Genomic DNA, 13979 nt, shown 5'->3' on the forward strand with positions numbered 1-13979 from the left:
CCTCACAATGCCCCCCATCTTTTGAAGGTCTGTCTCGCATCCACTGCTAAACAGAGATTTCCCTGGTATCCAGGCTACAAATAGTGTTCTCTTCGTGGAAGTTCCATGGCATCTCATTCCTGGCTCTCAGAGTTTCCACTTGGTAGTTTACTTACCTAAACATGTGGCGTATCTCCCCTGTTCACCCGCGGGGAGAGGCTCTATGAGGACTGAGGTCCTCGCTTGCTTGTTTTTGTTTCCTAACTCATCTGTACACCCCCCCTCTCCTGCCACTACTCCGGACACGTGGCTCCTTTACAAAGTGGTCATCAGAGCTGTCCTTGGAGCCTGGCCAACATGGTGAAACTCCGTCTCTACTAATAATACAAAAATTAGCCGGGCAGGGTGGCATGTGCCTGTAATCCCAGCTACTTGGGAGGCTGAGGCAGGGAATCATTTGAACCCGGGACGTGGAGGTTGCAGTGAGCCAAGATCGTGCTACTGCACTCCCGCCTGGGCAACAGAGTGAAAATTTTTATTTATTTATTTATGTTTTTGAAACAGAGTCTCACTCTGTTGCCCAGGCTGGAGTGCAGTGGCACGATCTGGGCTCACTGCAACCTCCACCTCCTGGGTTCAAGCGATTCTCCTGCCTCAGCCTCCCAAGTAGCTGGGATTACAGGCACGTGCCACCTTGCCTGGCTCATTTTTGTATTTTTAGTAGAGATGGGGTTTTGCCATGTTGGTCAGGCTGGTCTCAAACTCCTGACCTCAGGTGATCTGCCCGCCTTGGCCTCCCAAAGTGTTGGAATTACCAGTATGAGCCACCACACCCAGCCTCCTTTGTAAATTTACCTACCGTTGCTGTCTGCAAAATAGGTGCTCAATAAATACACTTGAATGAATGAATTCACACACACATTTGCTGTATTTGGTTTAAAGGGGTTAATAGAACTAACATTTTATCTGAAGCCCCTGTAGATTCTGTCTTTTATGTGTTCAATGCTCAGAAAAATATTTCAGTATACTGATTTCTTCCATCAATATTTTTCAAGCCTCTATTCTATGCCAAGCTCCATGCTGAGAGCTCTGGGAAACATAAAATACAATAAAGGTGGATGCCACCCTTTAGAACTTAGGGTGTGAGATCACTAAGATGAATGCAGGCCGGGTGCGGTGGCTCAAGCCTGTAATCCCAGCACTTTGGGAGGCCGAGACGGGTGGATCACGAGGTCAGGAGATCAAGACCATCCTGGCTAACACTGTGAAACCCCTCTCTCTACTAAAAAATACAAAAAACTAACCGGGCGAGGTGGTGGGCGCCTGTAGTCCCAGCTACTCGGGAGGCTGAGGCAGGAGAATGGCGTGAACCCGGGAGGCGGAGCTTGCAGTGAGCTGAGATCCGGCCACTGCACTCCAGCCTGGGCGACAGAGCGAGACTGCGTCTCAAAAAAAAAAAAAGATGAATGCAGGAAAGAGCCTGCCAAGTGCCTTAAAACATTTAGAAAAGGGGCTGGGTGCAGTGTCTCATACTTGTAATCACAGCTCTTTGGGAGGCCGAGGCAGGTGGATCACCTGAGGTCAGGAGTTTGAGACCAGCCTGACCAACATGATGAAACCCTGTCTCTACTAAAAATACAAAAAGTTGCCAGGCATGGTGGTGGGTACTTGTAATCCCAGCAACTCAGGAGTCTGAGGCGGGAGGATCACTTGAACCTGGGAAGTGGAGGTTGCAGTGAGCCAAGATCTCGCCACGGCACTCCAGACTGGATGAGACTCCATCTCAAAAAGAAAGAAAGAAAATATTGGAGGATTTTGGGGAGGGAGGGATCACATTCTGCCGGGGTTGCTTAGTAGAGAAAGTGGCATTTGAGTAACTCCTGATAGATGAGAAGGCTTTGAACACAGCAGGGATAGGGAAGACTTTTCCGTCAAATAGAACAAATTGAGCACATGCATAGAATCAGGGAAGGAGAGAGTTCAGTTTGGAGAAAGATGAAGATGAAACGTGGCAAATAAGGATGGATTGTGGAGAGTGTGAAATGCAGGAATAAGTAGTTTAGTCTTTATTAGAGGCACAACCCCAGAGAAGCCTGCCTGAGCTCTGAAGGAGGGATTGGGGCAGGCAGAGGCTAGGAGGCGGTGGCAGGGAGCAGGGGATGCCGTAGCCTTAGTTCCAAGAAGGAGCAGTGAGGCCCAGCTGAGGCAGTGAATGTGAGAATGGCATGGAGGGAATGTTGGAGGACGGGTCTGTGTACGTAGGGTTAAGACCTGGAATTTGTTGAGAAGCGTGCCGCACGGCTGGGTGGCAGCAGTGGGGTCAGAGATGACTCTTGGGTGTCGAGCAAGTGAGGAGGGTGGGAGGGAGGACTTTGTAGGAAGGAAGAGCGTTGGAGGAAACAGAGCTGGCTCCATACTTGGGTACTTGGGGCTGTCTGCAAGGGTCCTTGCAAGTAGAGGGAAATGTGGCCCCTGGAGGCAGGGACTATGACGGAGTTGCATTCCTCATTCACCTGTCTGGCTGCCAAGACTGACAATGACAGTGGAAATCTAGGTGTGCTTGTTGTTGTAGGTTACTCATCTACATGGCCTTCTGTTTGTCCTTGTTCCATCTGGTTGTCCCGGAAGGAACGTCGCCTTAAACTGTGCTTTTCAGGATTTAAAAATTCAATGCTTAAGGCTGATCTTAGCAAGTCATAGCTGATGACATTGTACCTTGGAGGAAGGCCAGGTACATGAGAAATGTTGAGTTGTTTAATCCTAAGGCAAAAGTTCCCCAAAAAGATTATTTCTGAAATGACAGTCATTAATTGATCATTTATTTGGCAGAATTGGCTGTGGATGCAGATGTTATTACATACCTTACCAATGTTTTCCAAGTACATTTCTATTTCTAATGGAAAATTTAGGCCAGGCACGGTAGCTTGTGCCTGTAATCTCAGCACTTTGGGAGGCCGAGGAGGGCGGATCTCTTAAGTCCAGGAGTTCAAGACTAGTCTGAGCAACACAGTGAAACGCTGTCTACAAAAAATACAAAAAAAAAAATTAGCCAAGCCTAGTGGCCTGTGCCTATAATCTCAGCTACTCAGGAGGCTAACATGGGAGGATCCCCTGAGCTCAGGAAGTTGAGGCTGAAGTGCTCTCCAACCTGGGTGACACAGTGAGACCATGTTTCAAAAAAAGAAAAAAAAGTTTAGTACGCTGAATGGTGCATAAAAATCGGATCCCATATTGCCTTACAAGTGGTGCCATTTTATCTTCCTATTTAAGGTAATTATACTAGAAATAAAGCTTTCCTTTGCTCGATGGTATGAATGAATACACAAGGCCCCAAGTCCCTCCTCTTGGCCTTCTCCTTCTCTGGGCCTGTAATCTAGGAGCCCAGAGTGTCACAGAAGCCACAGGGGCCCAGCAGTGGGAACTGGCCATTGGGTTGATTCAGGGGAGTGCTCCAAGCCTGGAAAGTGTGAAAGTGGGTTTCCAGCTCATTTTCCACTTTCAGGCTCAGGGCTCTGGGGCTGTACCTGAAGGCTCTTCCTTTCTGAAGCTTTGCATCTCGAGTTGAGTCGCCTTTGAACTGCTGTCATGGAGACTTGCTTGCTACTCATGTGCCTATTGGTTAGGAGGCTTCCATTCCACCCAGTTTAATCCATGCGGACAGTGTGTGTCCCCACTCTCCTGCCTTCTTGCTTCAGGGAGAAGAATGGGGGTACCAAGGCTCTTGGCCTTCCTGTTCCTATTTATCTTCTTTCCCTGGCAACACCCCCCAACACACACCCTCACTCACACACCCACCCACACCACCTCCGCCCACAATCACACACCTCCTCACAATCACACCCTCACTCCCACACAGTCACACCCTCACACTCACATGCCCCTCACACAATCACACCCACTCATATCCACACTCATACAACCACTGAACACACAACACATGCAATCATTCCCAATCACATCCACACTCAACACACACTCACAACCACACTCACACCCCACGCAGTCACCTGTTCACATCCACACACACTCAACCACACTCAACGCACACCCCATGCATTCACACCCATATCCATGCTCACCCTCGCACACCCTCACAATCACACCCCCCCACACACATCCACACTCACATAGTCACTCACATCTTCACTCAGTCACACCCTCACACACACCCTCACATAGTCACATTCACAGTCACCCCCAACTCACATCCACACACACACCCTCACACAGTGCAGTCACCCCAACTCACATCCACACACACCCTCAAACACATGCTCCCTCACACACGCATTCATTCACTCACATACACCCTCATGTGCATTCACTCATACTCAAGAGACAATCACTTACACCTTTACACACCCACTCACATGCCCACAATCACACCCCCCACACTCACATCCACACACACAATCACACCCACCCACATCCATACACAATCACATTCACTCACATCCTCATACAATCACACCCTCATAAACCCACACACACTCATACATAATCACATTCACATACATCCACACTCACACAATCACTCACATCCACACACAGTCACACCCTCACCCACACACACCCATACACAGTCATTCACACGCTCACATCTGCACTCACACAATCACATCCTCACACAATCACACCCTCAGTCACTTAACATGCTCCCTCACATACGTACACGATCTCTCATACCCACATTCAGTCACACAGACCCTCATGTGCATTCACTCTTATGCTCAAGACACAGTCACTTACACCCTACACACCCACACACTCCGTCACACACATTCATTGACACTCTCCCTCCCCAGCACACACACATTTCTTTTATCATTCGCACCCAGCATTTGCTTGTGTGCCTTTGCAGCAGACAGAAGACTTTGCCTTTTTTCCCCCTGTTTGGAGCTTGCTGTGGAGACTGGGGCCTGGGGCCCAGAGCGCCAACCCCAGTACAGCCCAGCTTATGGGTGGAGCCGTGATTGAGAGTCAGAAGTGGGGGTTTCCTTTTATCCCAGGCTTTTGATGTAATTCTCTCATTGACTGTTTTGAAATATTTTTTCTTCACTGCAATGATTGTTTCTTTACAAACTTTATAGCATAACAATATAAGATTGTTACTGTGAAAAATATACAGACCTAGACTTTTTATTCGTCCTCTATTCGTTTGTAAGATGAAATTGTTCCAAAGAATGTGACTGAATAAGGCACAGTACCTGCACCAGCCGGGTTTTAGGTGGAGGCGAATCATTATCGAATGTTCTCTCTAATGTCCTTGCTGTCCTTACTTTAGATTCACAAGGAAGCTGAATAAGAATCTCCTTTTTGTTTTTGTTTTTTAGATTCAGAATATGAACAACATAATCTCCTTCCCTTTGGACAGTTTGCTGAAGGGGGACCTGAAAGGAGTGAAAGGGGTATGACATTGACACTGTGACACCGGGGGCAGCTTTTAGACCATGTAGAGTCACGGTAACTTGGCCTGCCGGGCAGCAGCCACGCCAGTACGTTCTCATGGGGACGACAGGATGGCTCTTTTATCTCCGCTTCCTCTGATTTGCCATCTTGGGACCACCTTTCAGCCAGAATGGTGGTGACTTTTGGCCTTTCTGGCCATCCTGTTGGTGCAACAAACTTGATGAGGGGAGGAGACTGGGAAGGGAAAGAAAACTGCTATTTTGGAAACAGTAAAGAGTTTTGGTCCCTCCAGGGAGGAGGGAAACCTGTGGGAGAAGTTGGGCTTTCTAACTGGCATGTTGCCCATTTACCACTGGGAAAGGATCCTAGCAAGTGTGTATTTTCCTGCTGGGAAGGTCGCAGTCTTCAGGCATGAGCTGATTTCGTCTCTCTGTCCTTCAGAGGATGTTGGCTGTTTAGGACATGCCTAGCCACTATAAGCACGCAGGCCGGGAGCTGTTTCGGGGGCAGTGGGCAGGGCTAGAGGAGTGTTTGCTGGGCAGCCTGCTGCTCCTGCCCACCACCAGCCCTGACAGACATGCACCACGAAAGGGACATGATTGTGGCTGCCTTCTCGGGAGACTCAAATTCTTTGGATCTGCACACGATTCCTGGGTCCCATCTCCAGGACCTCTACAGAGGCTTCTCAGGGTCTCCTTCACAGAGTGTGCCCAGAGAGAGCTGTTGAGACACATTCCCTATCAAGCCTTCAGGGGCTCGGAGAACAGGTCAGCGGAGTTAGCCCAGCTCATGGGCGGGAAGGCATCCCAGGCAGAGGAAAGGCGCAGGTGCACACAGGGGGGCAGGACTCAGCGCTGCATGTCAGGCTGCCAGGGTGCAGGAGGAGCCAGTTCGTGCAGGGACTTGTATGCCAGGCTGTGGCACTTGGACCTTACCCGAGGCCATTGAAAAGCCAAAAAGTAGTCAACAACAACAACAACAACAACAAAAAGATTTCTGACTCCCTGAAGAACCCCTTTGAAAGGAGCATAAATAGGTGGGGACCATTTGATAGAATTTCCAGTGGCTCAGTAGTTTTTGAGGCAGGCTTTATCAGAGCTTATGAAGTCCTGAATTGCAGACGAAAGAGCAGTAGGAGACCCCAGGAGGATGTGGTGGCCTTTCTGTTCCTGTCATTGGGCTTAAAGCAGGGTTAGATGTGTCGAGATTCATTTATCAATTAGAGTTCCTTTCTTTTAGAAAGACATCCTGAAATATTTGCAGATTAAAGGTTGTCTTTCAGGGTTTACTTTCAGATTAGGCCCAGGACAGGGAGTAGGGCACAGGTGACACAAGGTGGCCCATGAGTGTCATAACTGGGTGGCAGCACCTTGCTTTTGTGTGCATTTAGTATATTCTATATTAAGAGAAAGAAAGGAAATGCCACCGCTAGTGTACTTAAGAGCATTCTTTATTTTTCACGGGATTACATACGTCATTTATTGCAGACATTAATGCTTCTTTCAGGGCTGGTACAGGGATAAGTAAGTTTATCTCGCACAGAAGTGAATGATTAGCCTCGCCTAATTTATTACTCTTTGTTTACAGGATCTGAAAAAGCCTTTTGATAAAGCTTGGAAGGACTATGAAACAAAAATGTGAGTGTTCTCGTTTTTAAAATTACGTATAGGTAATTTGAGATTCCAAATTCAAACCAAGCTCTTACTGCTTAAAGGGATTGTCTAAATAAACTTTAATCCAGAAAAGAATTTTTATCAACCATGTTGTTGTGGTTCGTTTTGATGACAGATGTGTTTGGTGATGCTATCTTCTTCTTTTAATCTGTTTTCCTCCGTTCCTTTGTCTATGATGTCATAGTGGTTATAGGATGTTATTTTCAGGAAAGTTCATTGAGGGAAGTTAAGACCAGTTTCTCTCAGGAGGTATTTCTTTCTGTTTTTGTTTTTAAACACTTTGTCCATTCTGTTACCGTTTTTGATAACAGGGCAGTTTTCAGACTTCATCTTCCTGGTGATTGGTGAAAACTACTTAGCTTTGTATCTGTGTTTCTCTGAAATACCAGTTCCCTTGGGTTTAGAAAGAAGGTTCAATACCTGTCTCCTTCAGATGCATCTGCCAAAAAAATAACCTGAAGAATGGAGAATTGATTCTTGGATGTGAACTATGGTTTCTACAAGAAATAGAATTGGTTTCCTGACCTGAAGTCAGCCAAGAGACAAGACTCTGTTGGTTGACTTCAGGCAGTTGTAACTTCCCCAGTCACAGTTTCCCATCCCTATTGTAGAGAGAGTCAAGCTACAGGGAATTGATCAAGCAAGTAATTGTGGGGGGAATAATGGCTTCAATTATTTTAAATACTGGAAAGATATGAAATATGGTGGTGTTTACTTTGTAATCTCTGTGCCTTGGGTAATGTTGAGTGTTCTGATTGGAAATAGAAACTTTCATATGAATCTTTCATATGAAGCTATCTGGTAAAGTAAAAGGTGTTATGAGGAAGTCATTCAAATCTAAGTACAAGTATTTCTTTAGGTTGTTTGGTTAAAAAAAAAAAAACAAAAAACAAAACAAACAAACAAAAAAACTCTCCCTGGATATCTTTTCAATGGGGAAGGATCACAAAGCTCAACTCAGTGAGCCCCACACCTTTGATACTCCTTCTATCCATGGGAATCTTACATTTCCATACCCGAGGTTGCTTGGCCCTGAGTTCTGTAGTTTCAATGATGGTGTGCATTCATTCAGAAGCACAGGCAGAGTGTTGACTAGAGAACCCTGCAGGTCTGTTCAGCCCGGGGAGGCCCCCACCTGGGATCCCTGGTCTGTCAGCATCCTTGATCTGTGTGCCAGTTGGGTGAAATAAATGGAAGGGACCAGTGGATTCCTGCTTTGCAGAGGGAAAACCAAGAGTCAGTGGTTTCTGCTCGTCAGCCAGTAAGAGTAATTGAGCCAGGCCAGGCAGCTTTCCCACTTCACTCAGCCGCACTTGCTGCCCTCTCCGTGGCTGATGGGAAATGGTACTGTGTTGTGACTAGACCAAGGGCAGAAAGGGCTTTCTGAAGAAGAGTGCCTGAGAGAGTCGTCTGGTTCTGAAAAGAAAAGGTTTGGAAGGAGGATAACATCAAATTCTGTAAAAATGAGACACACATGGGTAGAAAGGGGACAGAATTCCTCATAAAACCCTAGAATTTAGGAGGAGGGAGCAGTACCCTTTAAACTTGAAGTAATTGTAGGATAAATAAAGGAAGTAATTTTTTATTAATGTGGGAGATTCATTTATCCCAAGAGGTTTAGTGATATGTAACAACCATAATAGGTTTTAGATGTCTTTTAAATTCCTGGGCAAATAGTCCCATACCTGATTATTAAGAGAAATGACCAGTGTCTGGATGGTCTCTTGCCTGTGAAGGAGTGTCAGGGACACCTTGGAATTGTCTAGTTCTAGTCCCAGGGACCCTCCAGTCACATTCCCTCTCGGATGCGTAAACTCATTAAACATCCCTCCCCAAGGGTCTCTTGTGTGTTTATTTTTCACTCATTCGCTCCTTCACTCCTTCAAATTGTTGAGAACCTACACAGTGCAGGACACACAGAGAAATGACATTTCTTGCCTCGTCTTAAACACTCTAGTCCTCCTCACCCTAATGACAGGGAACCCTCTGGAACCCCGCGTAGCCCATTTCATCATTGGATGCCTTTGAAAGAACATGCTATTTGGGTCTTGTGGTGTCTACTTGAGGCTCTACAGAAAGAGCTGCTTCCCTTGTCTTCATGGCAGCCCTTTCCGTTTTTTGAGTGCTGTTGGTTTTGTTTAGTCTCCTTTTCTTCAGAATAAAAACTCATGGCTATTTCAAGCCCACCTTAGCAAACATGATTTTGTGGCTCCTTTTTACCGTGGTGACTCTTTTTTGGATGTGCTCGTTGGTCAGTTTTTACCCTGAACTGCGCACTCGACCTTTAGGTAATACAGGTTAGGCACGAGATGAATGTGGAAAGGATAATTAAGCCGACAGCATGGAAAGGTGGTTGGTCGTCTTCTGCAGTGATGAGCGGTGTTGTAGGTCAAGGCAGAGAACTGGTGTGGCTTCACTGAGTGAGGAGGTGATGACAGAGACTAGGGAGGAAGTCCAGGAGGAGAAACAGTGGGCGGGGAAGAGTCAGACAGTGCCCTTGGGTTACTAGAGGGCAGGCAGGCTCCGAATGCTGATGCCGAAGGAACCCTCCAAGCCCTGTGCAGACTTCCCGCCTCCTCTGACCCATACCTGACTCAAAGCAGGTGCTTAGGAAGTACTTGCTGAGTAAGTGGGAAGGCCCAGCTTGACATCTTCATGAGGACACCCATTTTCCTTTTGAGGGAGTTAAGAGGCCGCCTGTGCTGAAGCATGTGGTGAGCATTGGTCTTGCCACGCTGGGTACTGGGGCGGCTTCAAGGCTGTCCCATTGAGTTCCATGCCAACAGGCATCTTGATTGATCCTTGCTTTCACACGTAGAACCAAGATAGAAAAGGAGAAAAAGGAACACGCCAAGCTCCATGGGATGATTCGGACTGAAATAAGCGGAGCGGAAATTGCGGAAGAGATGGAAAAGGAGAGGCGCTTCTTCCAGCTGCAGATGTGCGAGGTAAGGCGGTGGGTGGTGAAGGCAGGTCCTACAGCCCAGGCTGTGCCGGCTCTGCCCTCACCTGTGGGAGCGTCTCACCGATACCTGTGGCTTCAGAGAAAACGCCACATGCATTATTGGACTCCCTTTGCCCCTGTGTTGACATTTCTTTTACTAGGGAAGTGCTAGCTTCCTGGAGGGTAGAATTAGGTTATTTTAACACCAACATTTTCTTAAAAGTAGAGAAAAACCACTAAATGTATAGAATGTTCTTTCTGGCCTCACATACATACTCTTGCTAAAATACTTATTCCTTGAGTGTATTTAAATGAGATGTCTGAGTTCTCTTGTACCAGTGGAGTCAGTGACTGGCTTGTGGGAGGGTGAGAAGTCAGCTGAAAACACCATACAGCGATGACAGACTATGGTCTGTGTCAGTGTATGTGAGTGAATGGGAAGCCAAGTCACCCGTTTGACTTCCTCCTAGACCTCACTTGCTCAGGCAGGGGCACTCATCCAGCCTGAAGGCCCAGGTGGCCTGGGGAGCGCCTGTCTGCTCCACTCCATCCCGCAGCCTCAGCCCATCCCTTAGGGGGAGACAGCAGGACGGACACTCTCAGAGCATTTCTCTGAGATCAGAGACCGTGGATCATGAAGGCCTTTGCTCACAGCTTTTTTATTTTTGTGCCTTGCTTGCCAGGTACGTGTATACAAATGGCACATGGAAACAGCTGCCACCTCTGCCTGGGGTTGGTTCCTCCTGGCAGTGCCAGTGAAGCTCCCTCGCCCTGGATGGCATTTGTTTCCCTCTCATAGTGGTGCAAACTTAGGTTTCAAATATACAAAATGCATGGGTGATGTTTGTGACAGGCATTGAAACTGGCATTGGCCAGCTCTTAATTCCCTCTAAGCAATCAACAGCAAAGCTAATCCAGAAGGCACTTTCTGATTTTGGAATGTATGTTTGTTAATTGCAGCAGGAGCTTAACCCTTGTAAATACATATATCTTAGAAATGTATTTAAATGAGTTTTTATTCTCAGAGCAAGCTCTTAAGTGGTCAGCAGAGGGAAATCAGTCCCAGGAATCAGGGTAGCGGTTGAAAGTTAAGTCCATTTTGTCTAAGGTTAGAATATCTGCTTATCTTAGTCTGTTTTCTGTTGCTATAACTGAATACCTGAGACTCGGTAATTTATAAAGAAAAGAAATTTCTTTCCTAGTTCTGGAGGCTGTGAAGTCCGAGGTTGAGGGGCTGCATCTGGTGAGGACCTTCTTGCTGGTGGGGACTCTGCAGTGTCCTGAGTCAGTGCGGGATATCACATGGTGGGGGCCTCACAAGAGACAGCTAAACTGGCTTTTTAATAAGAGACCCACTCTTCTCATAACTGTCCCACTCCCTCAGTAATCCATGAATGGATTAATCCACTCATGAGGGCAAAGCCCTCATGACCCAGTCACCTCCCAAAGGTTCTACCTGTCAACACTGCTGCACTGGGGGCCAAGTTTCCAACACGTGAACTTTTAGGGGACACATTGAAACCATATCACCACTCCAGCTCTTTTGGTTACTATTTGCACCCTTTTACATTCAGCCTGTGTACATCTTTGAATCTGAAGTGTATCTCTTATAGATAATATAGGTAGCTGGATCATGTTTTTCTTATCAGATTGACAATCTCTGCCTTTTGATTGGATTGTTTAATCCATTAACGTTAAATGTTACTATTGATATGATTGGATTTACTTCTGTTCTTCTACTTTTTTTATGTCTGTCTCGTGTCTTTTGCTCCTTTATTCCCACTTTATTGCCTTGTTTTTCATTGAATGTTTAGAGATATTCACTGGAAAAACAAGCGAGTATTTTTAAATATTCACTTGATGAAATGAATTCTCAAGATAAAGCCTTTAATTAAACTTAAAGGGTTCTTGTGGATAGGAGAATGGATGTTTTTATGCACATTTTTTTTCTGTAAACACATATGTATAGTATAATAGGTTGCATTCTCAAAAGAAAAGCACATATGTATAATACCACCTTCCTGGCCTACCTCATAGAGTGGCAGAGAAATCAGCAAAACAGCATGAGACAGGGACTAGGAAACTGCTGTGTGTTATACAAGCACAGAGTATTTTTTTTTTCAATCCTCCTTCTGTAAGGATATTGTTTCTAATTAAGTACTGTAGTAGCGTTTTACAAACAATCAGGGTGAAATTAAATAGTAGTGTTTTAGAAAGGATGAATTTGGAAAGGGGTATTTGTGTTCAGGTCATGCTCTTTTTGGTTAGTAAAGTAGAAATCAATTTACCTAAACACTTTAAGACTAAAAATGCATACTGAAATTTTGAAATTCAAGTAGTGTGTGAAGGTCGTAGCCATGACTTAAGGAGTAACTGGGTTCCCCACTGGCTCTGTCGTTGCTTGCTGTGGTATATGCACCTTGCACTGGTTACTTCTTCTCTTCTGTGTCCAGGTGAATTGATCCTGTGAACTGACTAAGTCATTTATTTTAATGGAAATACACTGTATAGATGATGCCTCTAAGTCATAGACTTGAGCCATCTTTTCAGCAGTCCTCAGGTAGTGCTGGGTCCTGGCTCTGCAGAGCTGGCACTTGGAGGGGTCAGGCACTAATGTTTCACAGTTGAGTGAGAGCTGTAGTATATGCATGCATAAAAGCAGAGGTGGGCTTATCTAACAGTAAACTCAGAGTTTTCACAGGAGAAGACATCTGATGAAGAGTGTAGAAGTTGGCCAGATAGTCATGGGCTGTGAAGGCCTTTCTTTCCATAGGTGAGAAAGATCATTTGAATAACAGTTCCTTGAGAATCTAACTCTGAAGTGAATTAGATTGCCTCCATTAAAATCATGTTAAAAGGCCCGGCAGGGTGGCTCACACCTGTAATCCCAGCATTTTGGGAGGCTGAGGTGGGAGGATTGTTTGAGCCCAGGAGTTCAAGACCAGCCTGGGCAACATGGTGAGACCCTGTCTCTACAAAAAACAAAAACAGACAAAAAACGTGACTTTAAAATTATTTGACTGTTTCCGCAAACTGAAGTTCTCAAGCTTTAAGTGCTTGCTATTGTTTAGGTGTTGAAAATTTTAGTTGCCCAGGATCTAATCTAGAACAGTGGCTTTCAGGCTTTTATTTTAAAGCTGTGGAGCCCTTTCTTCAAAATTCATTTAATAAAGAAATTCAGTATGTCAAATAGGTAATACAGACCTTCTGTGAGTGGAGAAGGTGCGAGAGATCCTCTGTTGCTGTTTGTAAAAATAGTATATGCTTTTTAAGAAAATTGGTTAATATAAGAAAATATATATAAAAGGAATTAAAAATTGCCCCCAAATTTTACTTACCCAAAGATAACCACTTTGACATTTAACTAAACATCTTTACATGTCCCTGTGTATACATTCAAAAAAATTTGTATAAGTAGATCTTTCTCTGCTGATGCTTTATAACCTATTTTCACTCTCTAGTATGTTGATGTCCATGTCAGAAATTGTGGGTTTTATTGGCTTAGTGGCTGCACAGTATTTTCTGTATGGATGCACCATATGTTAATGTCCTACTCATTACGTTTGGGCTGTTGCCATTGTTTACTTTTATAAACAAGATAGCAGTGTATCTCCTTTTCTGTTCATCTTTGTAAACTTTTGTGGTTATCTTCTTAGAATAAATCCCTGGGAGTAGAATTTCTAGGTCAAAATTTAAAAAGTTGATACATTGACAAATATTTAATAAATATCAAAGAAAGAGGGAAAGAAGGACCTACAGGTAGTTGTTACAGGCAGAAGGACAATTTGCAGCTTACAGTTTCACAGCAGCTTTCCACCTCCTCCTTGGGCTGCAGAGAGACCTCAGTGAGCATCTGAACTTGGGTACCCCTACCCCACCCCCGCCCATCGTTTACAGCTGATAGCCAGGGCATGAATCAGCAGCTTTTCCAGGGGACATTCCGTCTCAGAGATCGTCTCCTGACAGCGGAGGAG

At 45.4% G+C, this 13979-nt stretch overlaps 1 protein-coding gene across 8 annotated transcripts in view; it reads left to right on the forward strand.

Moving 5' to 3' along the window:
- LOC105486513 (ArfGAP with SH3 domain, ankyrin repeat and PH domain 2) overlaps nucleotides 1-13979 on the forward strand; it is a 201205-nt gene that overhangs the window by 105334 nt on the left and 81892 nt on the right. For all 8 annotated transcript variants that reach the window (XM_011749414.2, XM_011749417.2, XM_011749412.3 and 5 more), the window contains 3 exons: nucleotides 5313-5387; nucleotides 6976-7025; nucleotides 9880-10009. In XM_011749414.2, coding sequence (XP_011747716.1) covers nucleotides 5313-5387; nucleotides 6976-7025; nucleotides 9880-10009 — 255 coding nt within the window. The remainder of the gene's footprint in view (nucleotides 1-5312; nucleotides 5388-6975; nucleotides 7026-9879; nucleotides 10010-13979) is intronic.

The sequence above is a fragment of the Macaca nemestrina genome, chromosome 13 (assembly GCF_043159975.1).
Source record: "Macaca nemestrina isolate mMacNem1 chromosome 13, mMacNem.hap1, whole genome shotgun sequence".
NCBI classification, from domain to species: Eukaryota; Metazoa; Chordata; class Mammalia; order Primates; family Cercopithecidae; genus Macaca; species Macaca nemestrina.